At 43.9% G+C, this 16,353-nt stretch overlaps 1 protein-coding gene across 1 annotated transcript in view; it reads left to right on the top strand.

Annotated features, from left to right (window-relative positions):
- Nucleotides 1-16,353, top strand: part of FOCAD (focadhesin) — a 788,759-nt gene that overhangs the window by 581,466 nt on the left and 190,940 nt on the right. Inside the window, exons 35-36 of the mRNA XM_029606912.1 lie at nt 8,665-8,745; nt 12,316-12,444. Coding sequence (XP_029462772.1) covers nt 8,665-8,745; nt 12,316-12,444 — 210 coding nt within the window. The remainder of the gene's footprint in view (nt 1-8,664; nt 8,746-12,315; nt 12,445-16,353) is intronic.

Genomic DNA, 16,353 nt, shown 5'->3' with positions numbered 1-16,353 from the left:
CAGCATTAGCCGGATAAACTTAAACCACCCTCTTTCTTAATCAGTTAAGTTTTTGCTGGGTGATCTATTTAGCTTATTCTCAATGTTAGCTGGGCAATCCCTTTGAATATTGACTTTGTGTATATATATATATATACAAAATATATATAGTTGTAATTTTCAAAGAGAAATACACACATTAAACCAGATTTTATGCACCTAAGTGCCTCTTTGAAAAGAGATCCAGTGGGTATGTGTGCAAAGGTACACGCAGAACAGAATTTCATAGGCTCTTCTATGCACATACTAAATAGGTGTTCTGGGGGGGGAGGGGGGAGTTTGGCCAGGATCAGGATTTACATGCATTCTTTGGATTTTCAAAAGTATATGTGGAAATCCACATGCACCAAGTTATACCTGCTCTTAAGCAGGTGTAACTTTGTGTGTGTATGCTGTACCAGATTCTCCTGCACACCGGCAAATTTTCAAAGTGGGTTTATGTGTATAAATTTGCTTTGAAAACTCAGGTTAAAGTCTGCAGGTAAAAAACACCCACAGACTTCAGCCTATGGGAGCTGTTTGAAAATGACTCTCGTATATTTTTCATTGGAATGACGATTATTTTTCTCCCTTACATTCTACAGAGCATGCAGATTTGTATTTGGTCATGATTTTCACTTTTCATGCATAGTTTCAAATCTCTTGCTGGCACTCACTTTACTATTGTTTTCTCCTTTCTCTTCCTGTTGTTCTTGCTCCTTGTATGCCTAAACATTTGGTTAACTTTCCCCAGCTCTTTATAACCTGGATTGGCAACTTTCAGGTTATCAGCAATAGGTTGACCTAAAAATGTACAAATATGAACTAGATTATATTCTTACTATTCTGATGTCCTAGAACTTTTATGAATTTGAACCATAACATAAATTTATTGTAATTTTAGCCTAGAATGTGAATATGAACACACAGTATATGATTGTTGACCAAGAATAGAAATGCTAATATTGTAAAATTGTAAACCATTGTGATCTTTATTTGGAACAACAGTATATAAAATGCCTAAATAAAAAAAAAAAATAAAAGAAACTCCTAGGCAGCTTTTATATATTTATTTATTTATAAAATTTGTACAACACACTATTGTCACTTCTAGGTGGTAAACAAAACAACATCAATAAAATATCATAATAACTTATCATAAGATAAAACAGACATCAACATATAAAATACATCACAACTTATATAAACAATCCATTATACATAATACATATATACCTCATAACAATAAAACCAAAAATAAGTGCCAATGGCAAATGGCCATTCTTCTAACTGCTCTTTTGCATGGTAGATGCAAGTTCTTGCTCTCCTAATAGGTAAATAGTTATGCCTTTTGCACAGTGAAATACATGATTTTACACTTTTTTACATTGATATTTCCAGTCCATTGACCTTTTTCCCCAGGTTTTTCAAATTGTTTCATGTTTTTCACCCCTAGTGTGTCTACTTTTTAAAGTAAGATTTTTATTTCCTCTACAGATAAGCAGATTTTTCCTTCATGACTTTCCACAGTCTTCATTTGAAAAATATTGGTCCCACCACAGTAGAATAAGGCCTGCTACTCTTCGCTTTATGTTCACTAGAGTGGATTTTGTTTGCCATCACTCTGTGAACTCTACTGCTTAGACAAAAATGAAAACAATGATACAAAAAATCTTTGAGGGTCCGGGAGCGACCTCCTGCACTCGAATCGTATTGCCATTTTGCAGTACGGCAATATGGCCATACGGCCGGCGCCATTTTGTATTGCAAAATGGCGCCGGCCGTATGGCCATATTGCAGTATTGCAAAATTGCGCTGGCCGTATGGCCATATTGCCTTATTGCAAAATGGCGCTGGCCGTATGGCCGGTGCCATTTTGCAATACGGCAATACGATTCGAGTGCAGGAGGTCGCTTCCGGACCCCCGCTGGACTTTTGGCAAGTCTTGTGGGGGTCAGGAGGCCCCCCCAAGCTGGCCAAAAGTCCCTGGGGGTCCAGCGGGGGTCCGGGAGCGATCTCCTGCGCGTGACGTCGGGGGACAGGAACCAAAAAATTTCTATTAACGCACCCGTGGCCCGAGAGTGGAAGATCACACCGGGACCCCCCCCCCCCCCACTGGACCCCAGGTAATTTAAGACATTTTGGGGGGGTTCGGGAGGGTGGGGGATTTATTTTAAAGGGTCAGGGTGGGTTTTAGGGTTGTTTTAGTGTGCCGGTTTGCCCGCCCTCCCCCTTCCCCTCCCCCTTCCCCCGATTTACGATTTTTGACGATAAATCGGGGGAATTCCTATTGTATATCGCCTCTAACGATTTTTGACGATTTAAAATATATCGGACGATATTTTAAATCGTCAAAAAACGATTCACATCCCTAGTGGACAATGTGTTGGCAGACAAGCTGAGTCGCACCTTTCAACTGCACGAGTGGTCCCTCAACCCCACAGTAGTGGATTCAATATTCCAACGTTGGGGTTACAATCACATAGACTTCTTTGCGTCACCTCAAAACCGCAAAGTAGAGAACTTTTGCTCTCTCACTCGCAGCCAATACTCACTACCAAGAGATGCGTTCTCCCTCTCGTGGGCAACCGGTCTCCTTTATGTGTTCCCTCCACTTCCTCTTCTCTCAAAGACTCTCATGAAGTTACGTCAGGACAAGGGAAACATGATCCTGATAGCCCCTCACTGGCCACACCAAATGTGGTTTCCGACTCTTCAGGACCTCTCTATTTGCAGGCACATTCCACTGGGACGCTTCTGATCACCCAGAACGACGGGTGCCTACGCCACCCCAATCTTCAGGCCTTGTCCCTGACTGCTTGGATGTTTAAAAGGTTAATTCTTCAGCCACTTAACCTTTCTGAGCCAGTTTCCCGTGTCTTGATTTGCTTCACGAAAGCGTTCCACAAGAAAGTCTTATTTCTACAAATGGAACAGGTTTATGTCATGGTGTTCTTCCCTGTTCCTTGATCCTTTTACTTGTTCCACCACAAAATTTCTAGACTATCTCTGGCACTTGTCAGAATCAGGTCTAAAAACTTCTTCCATTAGGATGCATGTCAGTGCGGTAGTTGCCTCCATAAAGGTGTTGGGGATGTTTCCATTTCAGTACAACCCCTTGTAACACGTTTTCTGAAGGGCTTGCTCCACCTCAAACCTCTGCTGCGCCCTCCAGCCTCTTCTTGGGACCTCAATCTGGTATTGGGTCAGCTCATGAAACCACCAGTCGAGCCTCTCTAATCCTGTGATCTTCACTAACTCACAAGGAAAGTGATTTCTCTTTTTGCAATCATATCCGCTTACAGAGTTAATGAGTTACAGGCCCTAGTTTCCTACCCGCCTTACACTAAACTTATGCACGACTGGGTAGTACTCCGCACTCACCCGAAGTTTTTGCCTAAGATAGTATCGGAGTTTCACATTAATCAATCCATTATACTACCCACCTTCTTTCCCAGGACCCATTCCAATCCAGGAGAAACAGAGTCTGCATACCCTTAACTGTAAATGGGCTCTAGCATTCTATCTAGACCGTACAGCTACTCACAGAAAATCCACCCAACTGTTTCTTTCCATCCCATCAGATTGGGTCAAGCTGTGGGGAAGCAGACTCTCGCCTCCTGGTTGGCGGACTGCATATCCTTTTGCTATCAGCAAGCAGGCATTCCACTTCAAGACTGTGTTAAAGCACACTCTGTCAGGGCCGTGGGAACTTCAGTAGCGCACCTACGCTCGGTGCTGCTTCCTGATATTTGTAGGGCTGCTACCTGGAGTTCTCTCCATACCTTTGCAGCCCATTATTGCTTAGACAAGGCTGGCAGACAAGATTCCATCATCAGCCAGTCTGTCTTGCGCAACCTATGTGCAACTTGATGTACCAACACCCTTCCACCTTACCCGTTAGGGTTCAGGATGCCTCTACCAAATTTGACCCCAGTTGTTGTGCTGGTTGCACGTCTTTTGGGTACATTTGGTGCATTTTTTGGACATCCTCAGCTCGGTACTCACCCATATGTGAGGACTACCATCCTGTTTGTCCTGTGAGAAAGCAAAAGTTGCTTACCTGTAACAGGTGTTCTCACAGGACAGCAGGATGTTAGTCCTCACGAAACCCGCCCGCCACCCCGCGGTGTTGGGTTCGTTAGGTTTTTCTTATTTTATTTTTTGGCACTTACTATTACTTTTAAACAAGACTGAAGGGGGACCCCTGCTGGTTGCAGGGTCATTGCCATCCTGGGCATGCCCAGTAGGTGCCAGTCAAAGTTCTAGAAACTTTGACAAAAATGTTCCGTGATTGGGTTCCATCCCCTGATGTCACCCATATGTGAGGACTAACATCCTGCTGTCCTGTGAGAACACCTGTTACAGGTAAGCAACTTTTGCTATATAGTTTACCATGTATAATTATTAGGCAACAAAAAATATTTGCAATAAATACATCAAACTCAAAATCTTTATATCATTTTCACATTGCAAAATTCTTAAATGTAAAATGTAGAGGATTGCATTCCCTCTGGATAAATGAACACCAGCAATACTCTTTCTACACAAGGTGTAGCACAATATAGAAAGTTGTACTTCCCTTCAAATGCTGAAGCACCATGTTCACTCTCCTGCAAACTTCTTTGTCCTGTTAGATGATAAAGCATCAAACAAGCTCTTCCCTCAACATGGCCATGTTTTGCTAAGTAGCTTTATCAAGGAGATACAAAAAGAACTAGATTCCCAGCAGCAAATGCCTATAATCTTAAAGCAAATCTGTGAAAACCCCAAAACAGAACTAGACATAACAAAACTTATGATTGGTAAAAACTCAGATAACCCTTCTAAAAACACTATATCATATCATAAAAATTAAAAACTTGTTGTTGGCTGCAATTCATCTACAGAACCAGACAGCACACTTCTTAGCATCACCTTATAACATGAATCCTGCTGGCAGGAAGAGAATGTTCTTTTTTTTTATATTTAAATTTTTATTGGTGTTACCAAACTTCTCAGATAAACAGCACAATAAAGCAGTGTCTTTACAACATTCAACTTGTTGGGTTACACTCTTTTGTAGGGATATGCAATCATTTTTGCCGAATTGGAAAATTTCAAAGAAATAGTCTAATTCGGCATGGGTAGGAGGACCCGAATCCCGAGATGGATTTCCCCAAACTTCGTGGGAAATTTGTTGTTCGAGTTTGCGCAGGGGGGAGGGGCACATTTATTTAAAAAAAAAAAAACTCACCCCAACCCTTTAAAACCCCCCAAAACTTGCCTAAAGTCCCTGGTGGTCCAGAGGGGATCCCGGGAGCAATCTCCCACTCTCGCGCCGTCGGTTGCCAGTAAACAAAATGGCACCGGTGGCCCTTTTCCCTTTCCATGTGACGGGCTACTGGTGCCATTGGTCGGCCCCTGTCACATGGTAGGAGCAATGGACAGCCAACGATCCCCGCTGGACCACTAGGGACTTTAGGCAAATTTTGGGGGGGGGTCAGAAGGGTGCCTGACCCATAGCCCAACCCATCATAAATGATGCGTAGCCCTACTCTTTTGTACCCTTAACGCCAACCCTCTCCACCCTTCCCCCACCCCCCCCCCGACCAGTGAGTCCGGACTGCTAAAACCAAGCTCAAAAATAAAGGGCTTATATCATCATATAAGCCCATTAGGTGCAAGAAGAAAGTAAACTTAAGTCCTCATAAGTCCAATTAAAGATGCGAATTGGACCACCGCACCCAAATAAGTAAGTGAATGGATATCCTGTCCTCACGTACTGCTGTTAGATATGAGAGGTTATGCAAGTCCCAGAGTCTTCAGAGAACAACTGAAGATGTAGGTGGTAGTGGTTCTTTCCAATGCGATGACACCGCTAGCCTGGCAGCACACAATACATGATTAACAAGATGTGACTGTGCATATGACCATCTTTAAGGACAGTAGATACTGTCAGGGGTCAAATCCACCCTCAGCAAAATCATCTCCCAGATAATCCTTTCAATCCACTTCCAATAAACAGTCAGTGATGGACACTGCCACCAGACATGTATAAATGTACCAGCCATCCCACACTGTCTCCAGCATCTATCCGAGTACTCCAGGTATAATTTGTGTAGGCGTATCGGCGTGAGGTACCATCTGTATAATAACTTATAATTAAGTTCCTTCACCCCTGCTGGTACAGAGCTCTTAGCAATAATCGTATAGCAATATTCCCACTACTCTCTGGTCCATTCTTTGCCCCACTCAGCCTCCCACCCCTTCACATAGGATCTTTGTAAGGTGTCTGGGTGGTAGCAGCATTTGGTAAAGCTTGAAAATAAGCCCTTTGCCTGTATTCTGAAAATAACACAATTTCTCAAATTCTGTAAGTTCCTGTGTTACATGGGGGCGAACAACAGGATCAGACAAACAGTGGACCATTTGTATATATTGATAATAATCACTAGGTTGTAAATCAATATAATGTTTCAATGCTTCGTAAGAAAATATCTGGTTGGCAACAAATAGTTGACCACAGCACTATAACCCCTGTTGAGACCATTTGAGATACCAAGCTAAGCTCTGTAGGCAGTAAAGGAGACAGGAAGGAGCAGCCTGTTACCCGTGCCTTCCATTGCCTCCACATTTGTAGGGTGTGGTGAGTAAATGTATTTTCCACCTGCACATTCCCTCTTGGGATAGGGACCCCTCAGATCTGGGAATATAGGAACCCACTCCTAAGGTGTGATTGTTCCAAATTGACCCAAGATTTGATAATTGTACTAGCAGACCATACATAGATCACATGCAATTTGGCCGCCACATAATATTTAATGAAATCTGGGACCACTAGCCCCCCCTTGGACTGTGAAAGATAAAGAACCCGCCTAGCCATCCTAGGCGGCCACTGCTTCCATATGAATCTAAGGGTGTGTAGAAATTTGTAAGGTACTTTGATGGGGAGGGTTTGAAAATAGTACAACCAGCGTGACAATATAGTCATTTTAACTGCTGCAATGCGGCCAAACCAGAAGAGATTATAGGCTGACCAAATGTCAAAATCCCTGGTAGTGCGTGCCAGCAATGGGTTATAGTTAAGTGGGAACAGCTGGGTCCAGTCCGCTGGAAGCTGGATGCCTAGGTGTTGAATGCTGTGTTTCGCCCTAGTAAACGGGAAACTCCCACATAGGTCATGCATCTGTGTGGCAGTTAAAGTCAAATTCAGGAGTTAGGATTTACTCATATTCATTTTAAACCCTGATAATTTCCCATAGGTGCCCAACTCTTGGACCAGAACAGACATAGACAATTGCGGAAATGCCACTGTTAGCAGAACATCATCTGCAAACAAAGAGATTTTGTGATGCATTTGTCCTGAGATAGCCCTTTGATGTGTACATTCTGTCGGATAGCCTCTGCTAGGGGTTCCATCACCAGGGCAAAGAGCAAGGGGGACAAGGGACACCGCTGACGGGTTCCCCTCCCCAGGGCGAAGGATGTACAATAATGACCATTGATTTTTATACGGGCCTTTGGGGTGGAATACATTGCCCTGATTCACGCTAACAAATTACAGCCCAACCCCGCCTTTTCGAGGACTATAATCATAAAAGGCCAGTGAACCCGATCAAGTTCTGACTATTTTAAATACATAACTATCCAGTAGGGACTCTTCACATCATTAAATGAGAAATTTCGATGTTATCATTTCACAGAAAAAATTGCCATCCCGCTTCTTGATTTAGCTCATTTGGGACAACCATCTGCCAGGTAAAAACCTATTGTGGTTCTCTACGAATTAAAATCCGGCTAATATAACCCAAATCACCCACCTACCACCACCCCTGGACAATAAATCACATCAAAAATAGAGAAGCATAAATCTGTGTGAAGAAATCTTTATCGCGTCCTTTTAATGAATGAACAGTTTGCACCTCTGTTTGGGCCTTTGCTTGTCCCAAACCTTCCTGCTGCCCTTTATTTTTTAGAATTTTGCCTGTCCCCCTTCCTCTTGTTTCTTTTCTTTTATAGTATTTTCTGAATTACAGTGTAACCCCTTTCACAGAGCACTCCCTGTATTAAGCAAGGGGCCATCTTCAGATGTTGCAGAACAGGGAAAAACTTCTCCCACTTGACAAACTGTTCAAGTACTTAGCTGTTGCCTTTAGCCTCTGGACAAAGCACTTTATCTTTGAAACTTGGGACAAATGTTTTCCCGAGCACTGGAACAGCTCCCTCCAGCTGAGACACCAACCCCATCCCTCAAGGGAGAAAAAGGCAAACTGTCCTTCCTCCTTCAGTAGCCTAGAAAGCTATAGCTCTTGCTGTCTGTCCCTTGCCCCTCTGATCAGTAACTCCTCTCAGTGACCCATGGAGTCACTTTTATAGATTTTGGACAAATGACCAACCCTGTATAGGATGGACCATAACTGTAACTCAAAAACAACTCTAGACCCATAGAACTTCCCACTGCTGGGCATTTCTACACTTTAGCTTATGGTGAAGGCTTAATCATCCTTAACATGTTATTTTTGTTTTTGCTATTTGTGTTCCTCACTCTTCAACTAGTACCTCCCTTCTGAGTCCCATCCTCTGACCGAATATCATCATGACAGAATCCTCATCACTTCCTTGCGTTTGAGGACTGCATGACACACATGTAATTTTGTCTTACAGTTCCTCCAGACTTTGGTTACTTGACAGAAAAGAGCCTGATCCGCGCTGCTGTTGATTTCATTATTGATGCAGGAAAGAAAGGTAAGAACGTTTTACTCGCATATTTTTAATAATTTATGTTTTGTATTTTTTAGCAGTCATGACAAGAATCTCATTATGCTGATAGAACTGGAATTAGTATAAGTTAGCACTTATAGCACCTAATCTTATGTTGCGCCACCAGGGTGCCTCATTCTTGACATGCATTACAACATTCTCCCCCCTACCTGAGCCCTGCTCTGCTGCCATTGCTTGCTTGGGGGCCGGAATTCATCACTTTATTGATTTGACATTTATATGGCATCATACATAAATTCCAATGGTGCAAAGATATCAGGAAATTAGTTTGGGTAATTGTGGTCACATTACTTGGAAATGGTGAATAGACAAAAAGGCTATTTAATGATAAACACAATGGTGATTTTATGAAACGAGATGGACACCTATCCCATGGAATGGGACTGAAACCGCCACCCCACCGCATGTAAGCCACTGAGCTGTGTTCAAATACTAATGACTTTCACCACTACCAATGTGAGATAGATTTGAACTGGCAACCTACAGGTAAAAGGAAGCATCCCTGTGCCAATACACTAAGGGGCGGATTTTCAGAGCCCTGCTCGCCTAAATCCGCCCAAAACCGGGCGGATTTAGGCGAGCAGGGCCCTGCGCGCCGGTGAGCCTATTTTACATAGGCCTACCGGCGCGCGCAGAGCCCTGGGACTCGCGTAAGTCCCGGGGTTCTCCGAGGGGGGCATGTCGGGGGCGGGCCCGGTCGTCGCGGCGTTTCGGGGGCGTGTCGGCAGCGTTTTGGGGGCGGGTACGGGGGCGTGGCCGCGCCCTCCGTACCCGCCCCCAGGTCGCGGCCCGCTCGCGCGCGGGGATTTACTTCTCCCTCCGGGAGGCGTAAATCCCCGGAGAAAGGTAAGGGGGGGGGTGTAGACAGGGCCGGGCGGGTGAGTTAGGTAGAGGAAGGGAGGGGAAGGTGAGGGGAGGGCGTTAGAGGATTCCCTCCAAGGCCGCTCTGATTTCGGAGCGGCCTTGGAGGGAACGGGGGTAGGCTGCGTGGCTCGGCGCGCGCCGGCTATACAAAATCGATAGCCTTGCGCGCGCCGATCCAGGTTTTTAGCAGATACGCGCGGCTCCGCGCGTATCTACTAAAATCCAGCGTACTTTTGTTTGCGCCTGGAGCGCAAACAAAAGTAGGCCTATTCGCGCTGTTTAAAAATCTACCCCTAAGCCATCCAGTCTCCTTCCCACATGCACACCCACACGTGCATGTGCATATTTGCGCACACAGGGGTAGATTTTCAAATACCGCGAATAGGCGTACTTTTGTTGGCGCTCCAGGCGCCAACAAAAGTACGCTGGATTTTAGTAGATACGCGCGTAGCCGCTAAAATCCGGGATCGGCGCGCACAAGGCTATCGATTCTGTATAGCCGAGCCGCGCCGAGCCGCGCTGCCTACCCCCGTTCCCTCCGAGGCCGCTCCGAAATCGGAGCGGCCTCGGAGGGAATCCTCTAACGCCCTCCCCTCACCTTCCCCTCCCTTCCTCTACCTAACCCAGCCGCCCGGCCCCTTCTAAACCCCATCCTTACCTTTGTTGAGGGATTTACGCCTCCCGGAAGGAGAAGTAAATCCCCGCGCGCCAGCGGGCCGCTAGCGCGCCGGGACGCGACCTGGGGGCGGGTACGGAGGGCGCGGCCACGCCCCCGGACCGCCCCGGGCCGTAGCCACGCCCCCGAGCCCGCCCCCGGAACGCTCCCGACACGCCCCGAAAACGCTGCTGCGCTTGGTCCCGCCCCCGACACGCCCCCCTCCGAAAACCCCGGGACTTACGCGAGTCCCGGGGCTCTGCGCGCGCCGGTAGGCCTATGTAAAATAGGCTCACCGGCGCGCAGGGCCCTGCTTGCCTAAATCCGCCCGGATTTGGGCGAGCAGGGCTCTTAAAATCCGCCCCACAGTTTCACATGCTTTTGCAATATATTCAAAACTTGCTAGCAACATGCCCACTCTCAGGTGACCTGCATTATAAAACACATTACTGGCAAGGTACAGGGCCAAATGCATATGTACACTTTTAGTAAGGGATTCTCTTCTTTGTTCAACCTTTGAAATGTAATTATTGAATATATGATCAATGCACATTTTGCCTTGTTTGGATGCATTGCTAAATCAATGTTTCTCAAACAGTGTTCCTTGGAAAAGTTATTTCCTATGCCTCAGTGCTGGTATTATGATCCTCTTCCTTGGGCTCATGCTGGATTCTATTAAACAGTGCCTTTAAATCTCTTGCTTGCTTTTTCAGCTCCTCCTTCCTGTCCCCCACGGTAATCAGACAGCACTGAGGAAAACTGGAGGAGAGAAGCAGGGAGCCCACACAGCTGCAGTAAATGGCAGGGGAAGAGCCTCTGCAACCTACCATTTACTGCGATATTGTCCCTCATTTTAATTTTTCCTGCCCAAACCCCTCCCCAATCCCGCCCCTTCTAAAAATTTGCATTTGCGCTGTCCGATAATACAATTATCGCATGCTTTGTGGCGTTAACGTATTTTGATGAATGACCCTATACGTTTGTACCTGAGGCAATGGAGCATGAAGTGACTTGCCCTAGATCACAAGGAGTGGCAATGGGATTTGAACGCTGGCTTTCCTAGGTCTCAGCCCACTGCTCTAACCACTAAGCTACTCCTCCATTCCAGGAAATACACAAATGAAAAGCTGATAGGTTCAGCTCACCCTTCCAATCATTATGTATTCCTCCTATAATGCAGAAACACCTCCTCATGAATTAAGGATGGTTGAGGTTGATCTTAGAAGTAAACAAATCATAATGTGTGTCAATCCAGAAAATGTTTCCATGATCCATTCATCAAATAGATCATAGACCATGGAACAAAGAATTTCATCTCCTTAACATTAATCACTTCTTGACCTTTTTCAGTGCTAGGTCACTGGTCAAAGATATTATCCTGTCTTACCTGAGTACAAAACACATGATTTCATCTTTCTTATTTTCATCATGAAAATCCATTAAATGTCCATTTTTTATATCTCTTGTCTGGTTCCGTATTTCAGCTCACATCAGTCCTCATCTTTACTTCCTTGTTCTCTATCATCTTCAGTCTGCATATCTGAATATTGTCTTATTTCTCTTTTCTCTTATCCCCTCTTACCACTTGCATTTTTCCTCATCTAGTAAATTTATCTTCATAAAATGAAAAATTTCTTACCACTATGTGTTTTCTTGTGTTTCTGTAGTTGTCTGAAATTATCTGCATGGTATTGTCTACCGTGATCTGTTTTACTTTGTTCAAGAAGCTAATCAAAATCTACCTATTATTTATTCCTCATATCTTTTTATCATTCTGAGCAATTTCTCACTTTGACTTTTTGTTTCCTGAAACTGTCCATTCACTTCCAGTACGGTGACTGATTATACCAGTTGTACTGTTGATTATGGCTTTATGTTATAAATAAATGTTATTTATAGATGCTCTATAAATAACATTTGGTGGGGTCTTTTGTTTAATGTTACCTTCAGTGTCCTTAGCCTATGCTGATAAAGATGAATGTACTTTGCACTTTATTTTTGTGTTTTCCTCATAGGTCCTGAATCGGTGTCTCCTCACTTGGTCCAGGCATCCTTGGAGCCTATTGCTGTTAATGGAAACAGCTACCAGTATCCCCCTGTAAACTGGTCTTCCATTCTGTCTCCTCTGATGAGACTGAAATTTGGTAAATCTTTATGCATTCTTCTATTCTGCAAATATATAATTAATTGTTCAGTGAAGATTAGAATTCATAAATTAGTAAAACAAGACATAACATTAAAACAGACATATAAAGTCAACATCTAAAAAATATTCCTATTTAATTATTTCAACTTGATTTTCCCTAGTTCAGGAACACTCTTCTAAGTGGTTACAAATAAGTCATCACACAAAAACATCTTCTCCAACTAACTTCCCCCATTCTATTTACCACCCAAATAACTACCTAATGATACCTCACTATCCCTTTTTATATCATGTTCTCACCTACCATTTACAAAATAATAAATACATTAAATTTAAAATTCCAATTAAAATAAAGTAATAATTGAAAATGTATAAAATAAATAGGAAATATCATAAGACTAACTTAAACCCATTTGTATACCTATGTGAAGAAAAATATCCTTAACTTATTTTTTTTTAAACATAGGCTCCTCTCTAATATTATTGGGTACTGCATTCCAATTCATTAGGTCAATAAAAGAAAATACTATTGAGCAAGTTTCATGCAACATTTTGAAGAGCAAGGAAAAGCAGCTTTTGCTCTGAAGAACATAGTTCATAATGAGATAAGTCTTCTAATGAATAATAGTGATCATTTTGAACAGCACTTGTTGAACCAGTAACCAATGTAATTATTTAAGTTTTGGGGTGATGATTATTCCTCTTACCAATGCCGGTGATCAGTCTGGCAGCTGCATTTTATAGTATCTCTTTAGCATGAAGCAAAGTTTTTGGAAGTCCACCTTGTAAAGAGTTTCAGTAGTCCAGCATATTTAAAACTCATGCTTGAATGATTCACTGGAAGTCATTACTAATGATGTCATATTAAATTATCTTAGCTGTTAGAATTTGTAAATAGCAGCTCTGGTTACCATTCTTATATGGGATCTAAGATTTAATTTGGAATCAAGTAAAATACCTAAATTTCTCACCTCAATCACAATGGCCAACTGCACTTATGTGAGGGAGATGATTTAGACACCCAAAGTACTGCAAAAGTATGTATGTTTAATACCAAACTATTGGCAATCATCCATTGGTTCATCTATTATAATCATTGAGTAAGCAGTGCCACAAGGAGGCTTCCATCTGCTTCACAGGGTACAAAAAAACTGTACATCACTGGCATATGCACAATAGTACACCCCAAATTTGCCAGAGTCTTACATAATAGCAGCTAAAGGTACAAACTGAATAATGCTGCCGATAATGCAGACCTTTGAGGGACACTGCAAATTATCCTTTTCCAAGAAGACATTTTCTCACCAAAATGTAGTTTTCTATTGGAAAGAAAGATGAAAAAACAATTAAGAACAGTGGGCCCTAACCCAAATGGCCGAAGGCACTCAATCAGTTTTATAACTCATCATATCAAAGACAGCTGATATGTCTACTTGCATTAATAATGCCTCAGCACTTTCTTTAATAGTGTGATGATGACTGTCCAACAGTGTGACCAACAAGATCTTAGTGCCATGTGCTGTTTGAAAACCAAATTGGTAAGGGTCTAAAATGTTGTATTGTTTGACAAACACAGCTGATTCAAGCTTTCTTTTTTCAACAACTTTTACAGGGTAAGCAATTTTTAAATAGGCTTATAATTTGTTACAGCAACAGTCAATTGAGTGGTCAAGCACACCCCTCCAATATGTGGACGACGAGACAAAAGGTGCAGAATAAACTTGTCCAAATTGCTAAACCCAAAAATACTTTTATTGAAGTTTGAAATTTTTGGAAAAGGAGGAGACAGGGTTCCTGGGTGTATGGTAGATACTGTAAGGATCCATTGCCGAGTGCTCCTCCGACCTGCAGGTGGCACTTTGAGCCATTTGAGCTGTCTGTCTGGTCCTCCCAGCTCTGTATGCCTCACTTTCCCCTGGCAGCTATCTTGTTTCTTGTATAGGCCTGTATTTATACTGAGGCAGTCTCAGCAGTCAGTTGCCAGAGCTTGGTCCTACATTCTGGTCCTTGTACTCTGGCTCCATTTCTGTTTCCGGAGGACTTCAATTTCATCAGCTTCTACATTCAGCTTCTATAACCAGCACTCCTGTTGTCCTTCCTAGATTCCTGGTTAGTTCCTGCTCCTTACCCTGTATCCAGCCTCTCATTCCTTTTCCATGTCAAGGGCTACTTCTGTTTCTCATGCTTCACTGGCCACCAGCACCAGAGGGCTTAATCCAAAGGGAAGGTGACTAGGATTTGACTCTCCTGGAAATAGATCGCTCATTTCTGGGGCAACCAAATGTCAGAGTTGTGGATCCCAGTAGGTCCTCACTGCCAGTGGGTGGAAGACAATGGAGAGACTTCACTGGAGCTTCGCCTGTACCAGCCTCGTTCCCCGCAGGTTAAGACTTTGGGTTCTGGAGGCCAGTAGGTCTTAGGTGAATGTCTCTGGTGAGGGCGAAAAGAGGTTCCATTTTCAGGCTCTGGTCAAGGCAAGCGGAAGACAAGGAAGGTCAGGTCACAGGCTATGGTCGAGGCAGGTAGCAAGACCTGGATGGTCAGGTCATAGGCTGTGATAGAGGCAGGTAGCAAGACATGGATGGTCAGGTCACAGGCTGTGGTCGAGGCAGGTAGCAAGACATGGATGGTCAGGTCACGGGCTATGGTCAATATTGTAGTTCAGTCTAAGGGGGGGCATGGCAAGACGAGCTGTGGAATGCAGGGTAAGACTGGAAGAAAAGAGGCGAGACAAGGCTAGATGAGGCCGAAGACAAAGAGGCAAGGTAAAGCTGGATGAGGCTAAAGAGGCAAAGCAGCAACTAACACTACCTGGATGGTAGTCGACCCGTTGCTGAGGCAGTGAGGCAGAAAGAGCCCTTTATAGAGCTAGGCATGTGATGTCATCTGAGGACGACGTGGGTCTTTTCCCGCCATGGGCCCTTTAAATGTACCTGAATTCAGCACATGTGCGCCTAGAGGAGTGTCAGAAGGCTGCAGGAGTGGAAGTGTTTGGCTATGCATCACCAGTGTCCTGCCATGCTTCAGGGAGGCTAGCATTGGGGGGGGGGGGGGGGGTGAGCCGGCTCGTGGCCTATCCTGCAAGCCAGCAAATGTAACACCACAGATTACCACTATCACAGATACAGTATTAGTAATAGTTTTAGATTTCTCCTAAATTGGCAACTCTGCCACACCCCTGGCAACCTTGTTCCCTGGCGTTCCCTTCTCCAGCATCTTCCCCACTGAGGTGCATGCTCATGTGTATATGTGGTGCCCCAAAGCCACATATATGGGGCTCCCCACTAGCAGCTTCCTTCAGTGGCACCATCCAGCCACCTCTTCTCCTATTGGCAGGGCCTGGCCTCCCTGCCAGTGGCTTTTGTATTAAAAATAAATAAATGAAAACTTTCTGCATGGGCCAGATTTAGCCATGCCCAGAAAAGCTTGGTAGGCCGGCAAATTGAGCTTGGTGGACCGGATGCGGCCCACAGACTGTAGTTTAGGGAAACCTAGTCTAATGAATTCAAAACCAAACCTTGAGAAGCCTGAAGCTTTTTAGAACAAAGTGCTTTGAAGTGATGAAACAGTTTAACTCTTTGGCCACAACCACACAAGATACATTTGGAGAAAAAAGGTTGAAGCATTTGAAGAAAAGAACACCTTGATAACCATTAAACATGGGAGTGGATCTATTAAGCTTTGGGACTGTGTAGCAGCTAGTGGCACAGGAAATATTATCTGGGTGGAAGGAAGAATGGATTCAACTAAATAACATATCCTAGAAGCTAATCACCCTCAATCAGTGAAGAACTTGGAGCTATTTCAGCAAGACATCATCTGAAACATACCTCAAAATCTTACAGAAAAAAAAATGACAAAGGTTTTGGAATGGCGTTCACATCCTTCAGACTTGAATATTATTGAA

The sequence above is a fragment of the Rhinatrema bivittatum genome, chromosome 1 (genome assembly GCF_901001135.1).
Source record: "Rhinatrema bivittatum chromosome 1, aRhiBiv1.1, whole genome shotgun sequence".
Classification (NCBI taxonomy): domain Eukaryota; kingdom Metazoa; phylum Chordata; class Amphibia; order Gymnophiona; family Rhinatrematidae; genus Rhinatrema; species Rhinatrema bivittatum.
This window is presented reverse-complemented; position numbering and strand designations above follow the sequence as displayed.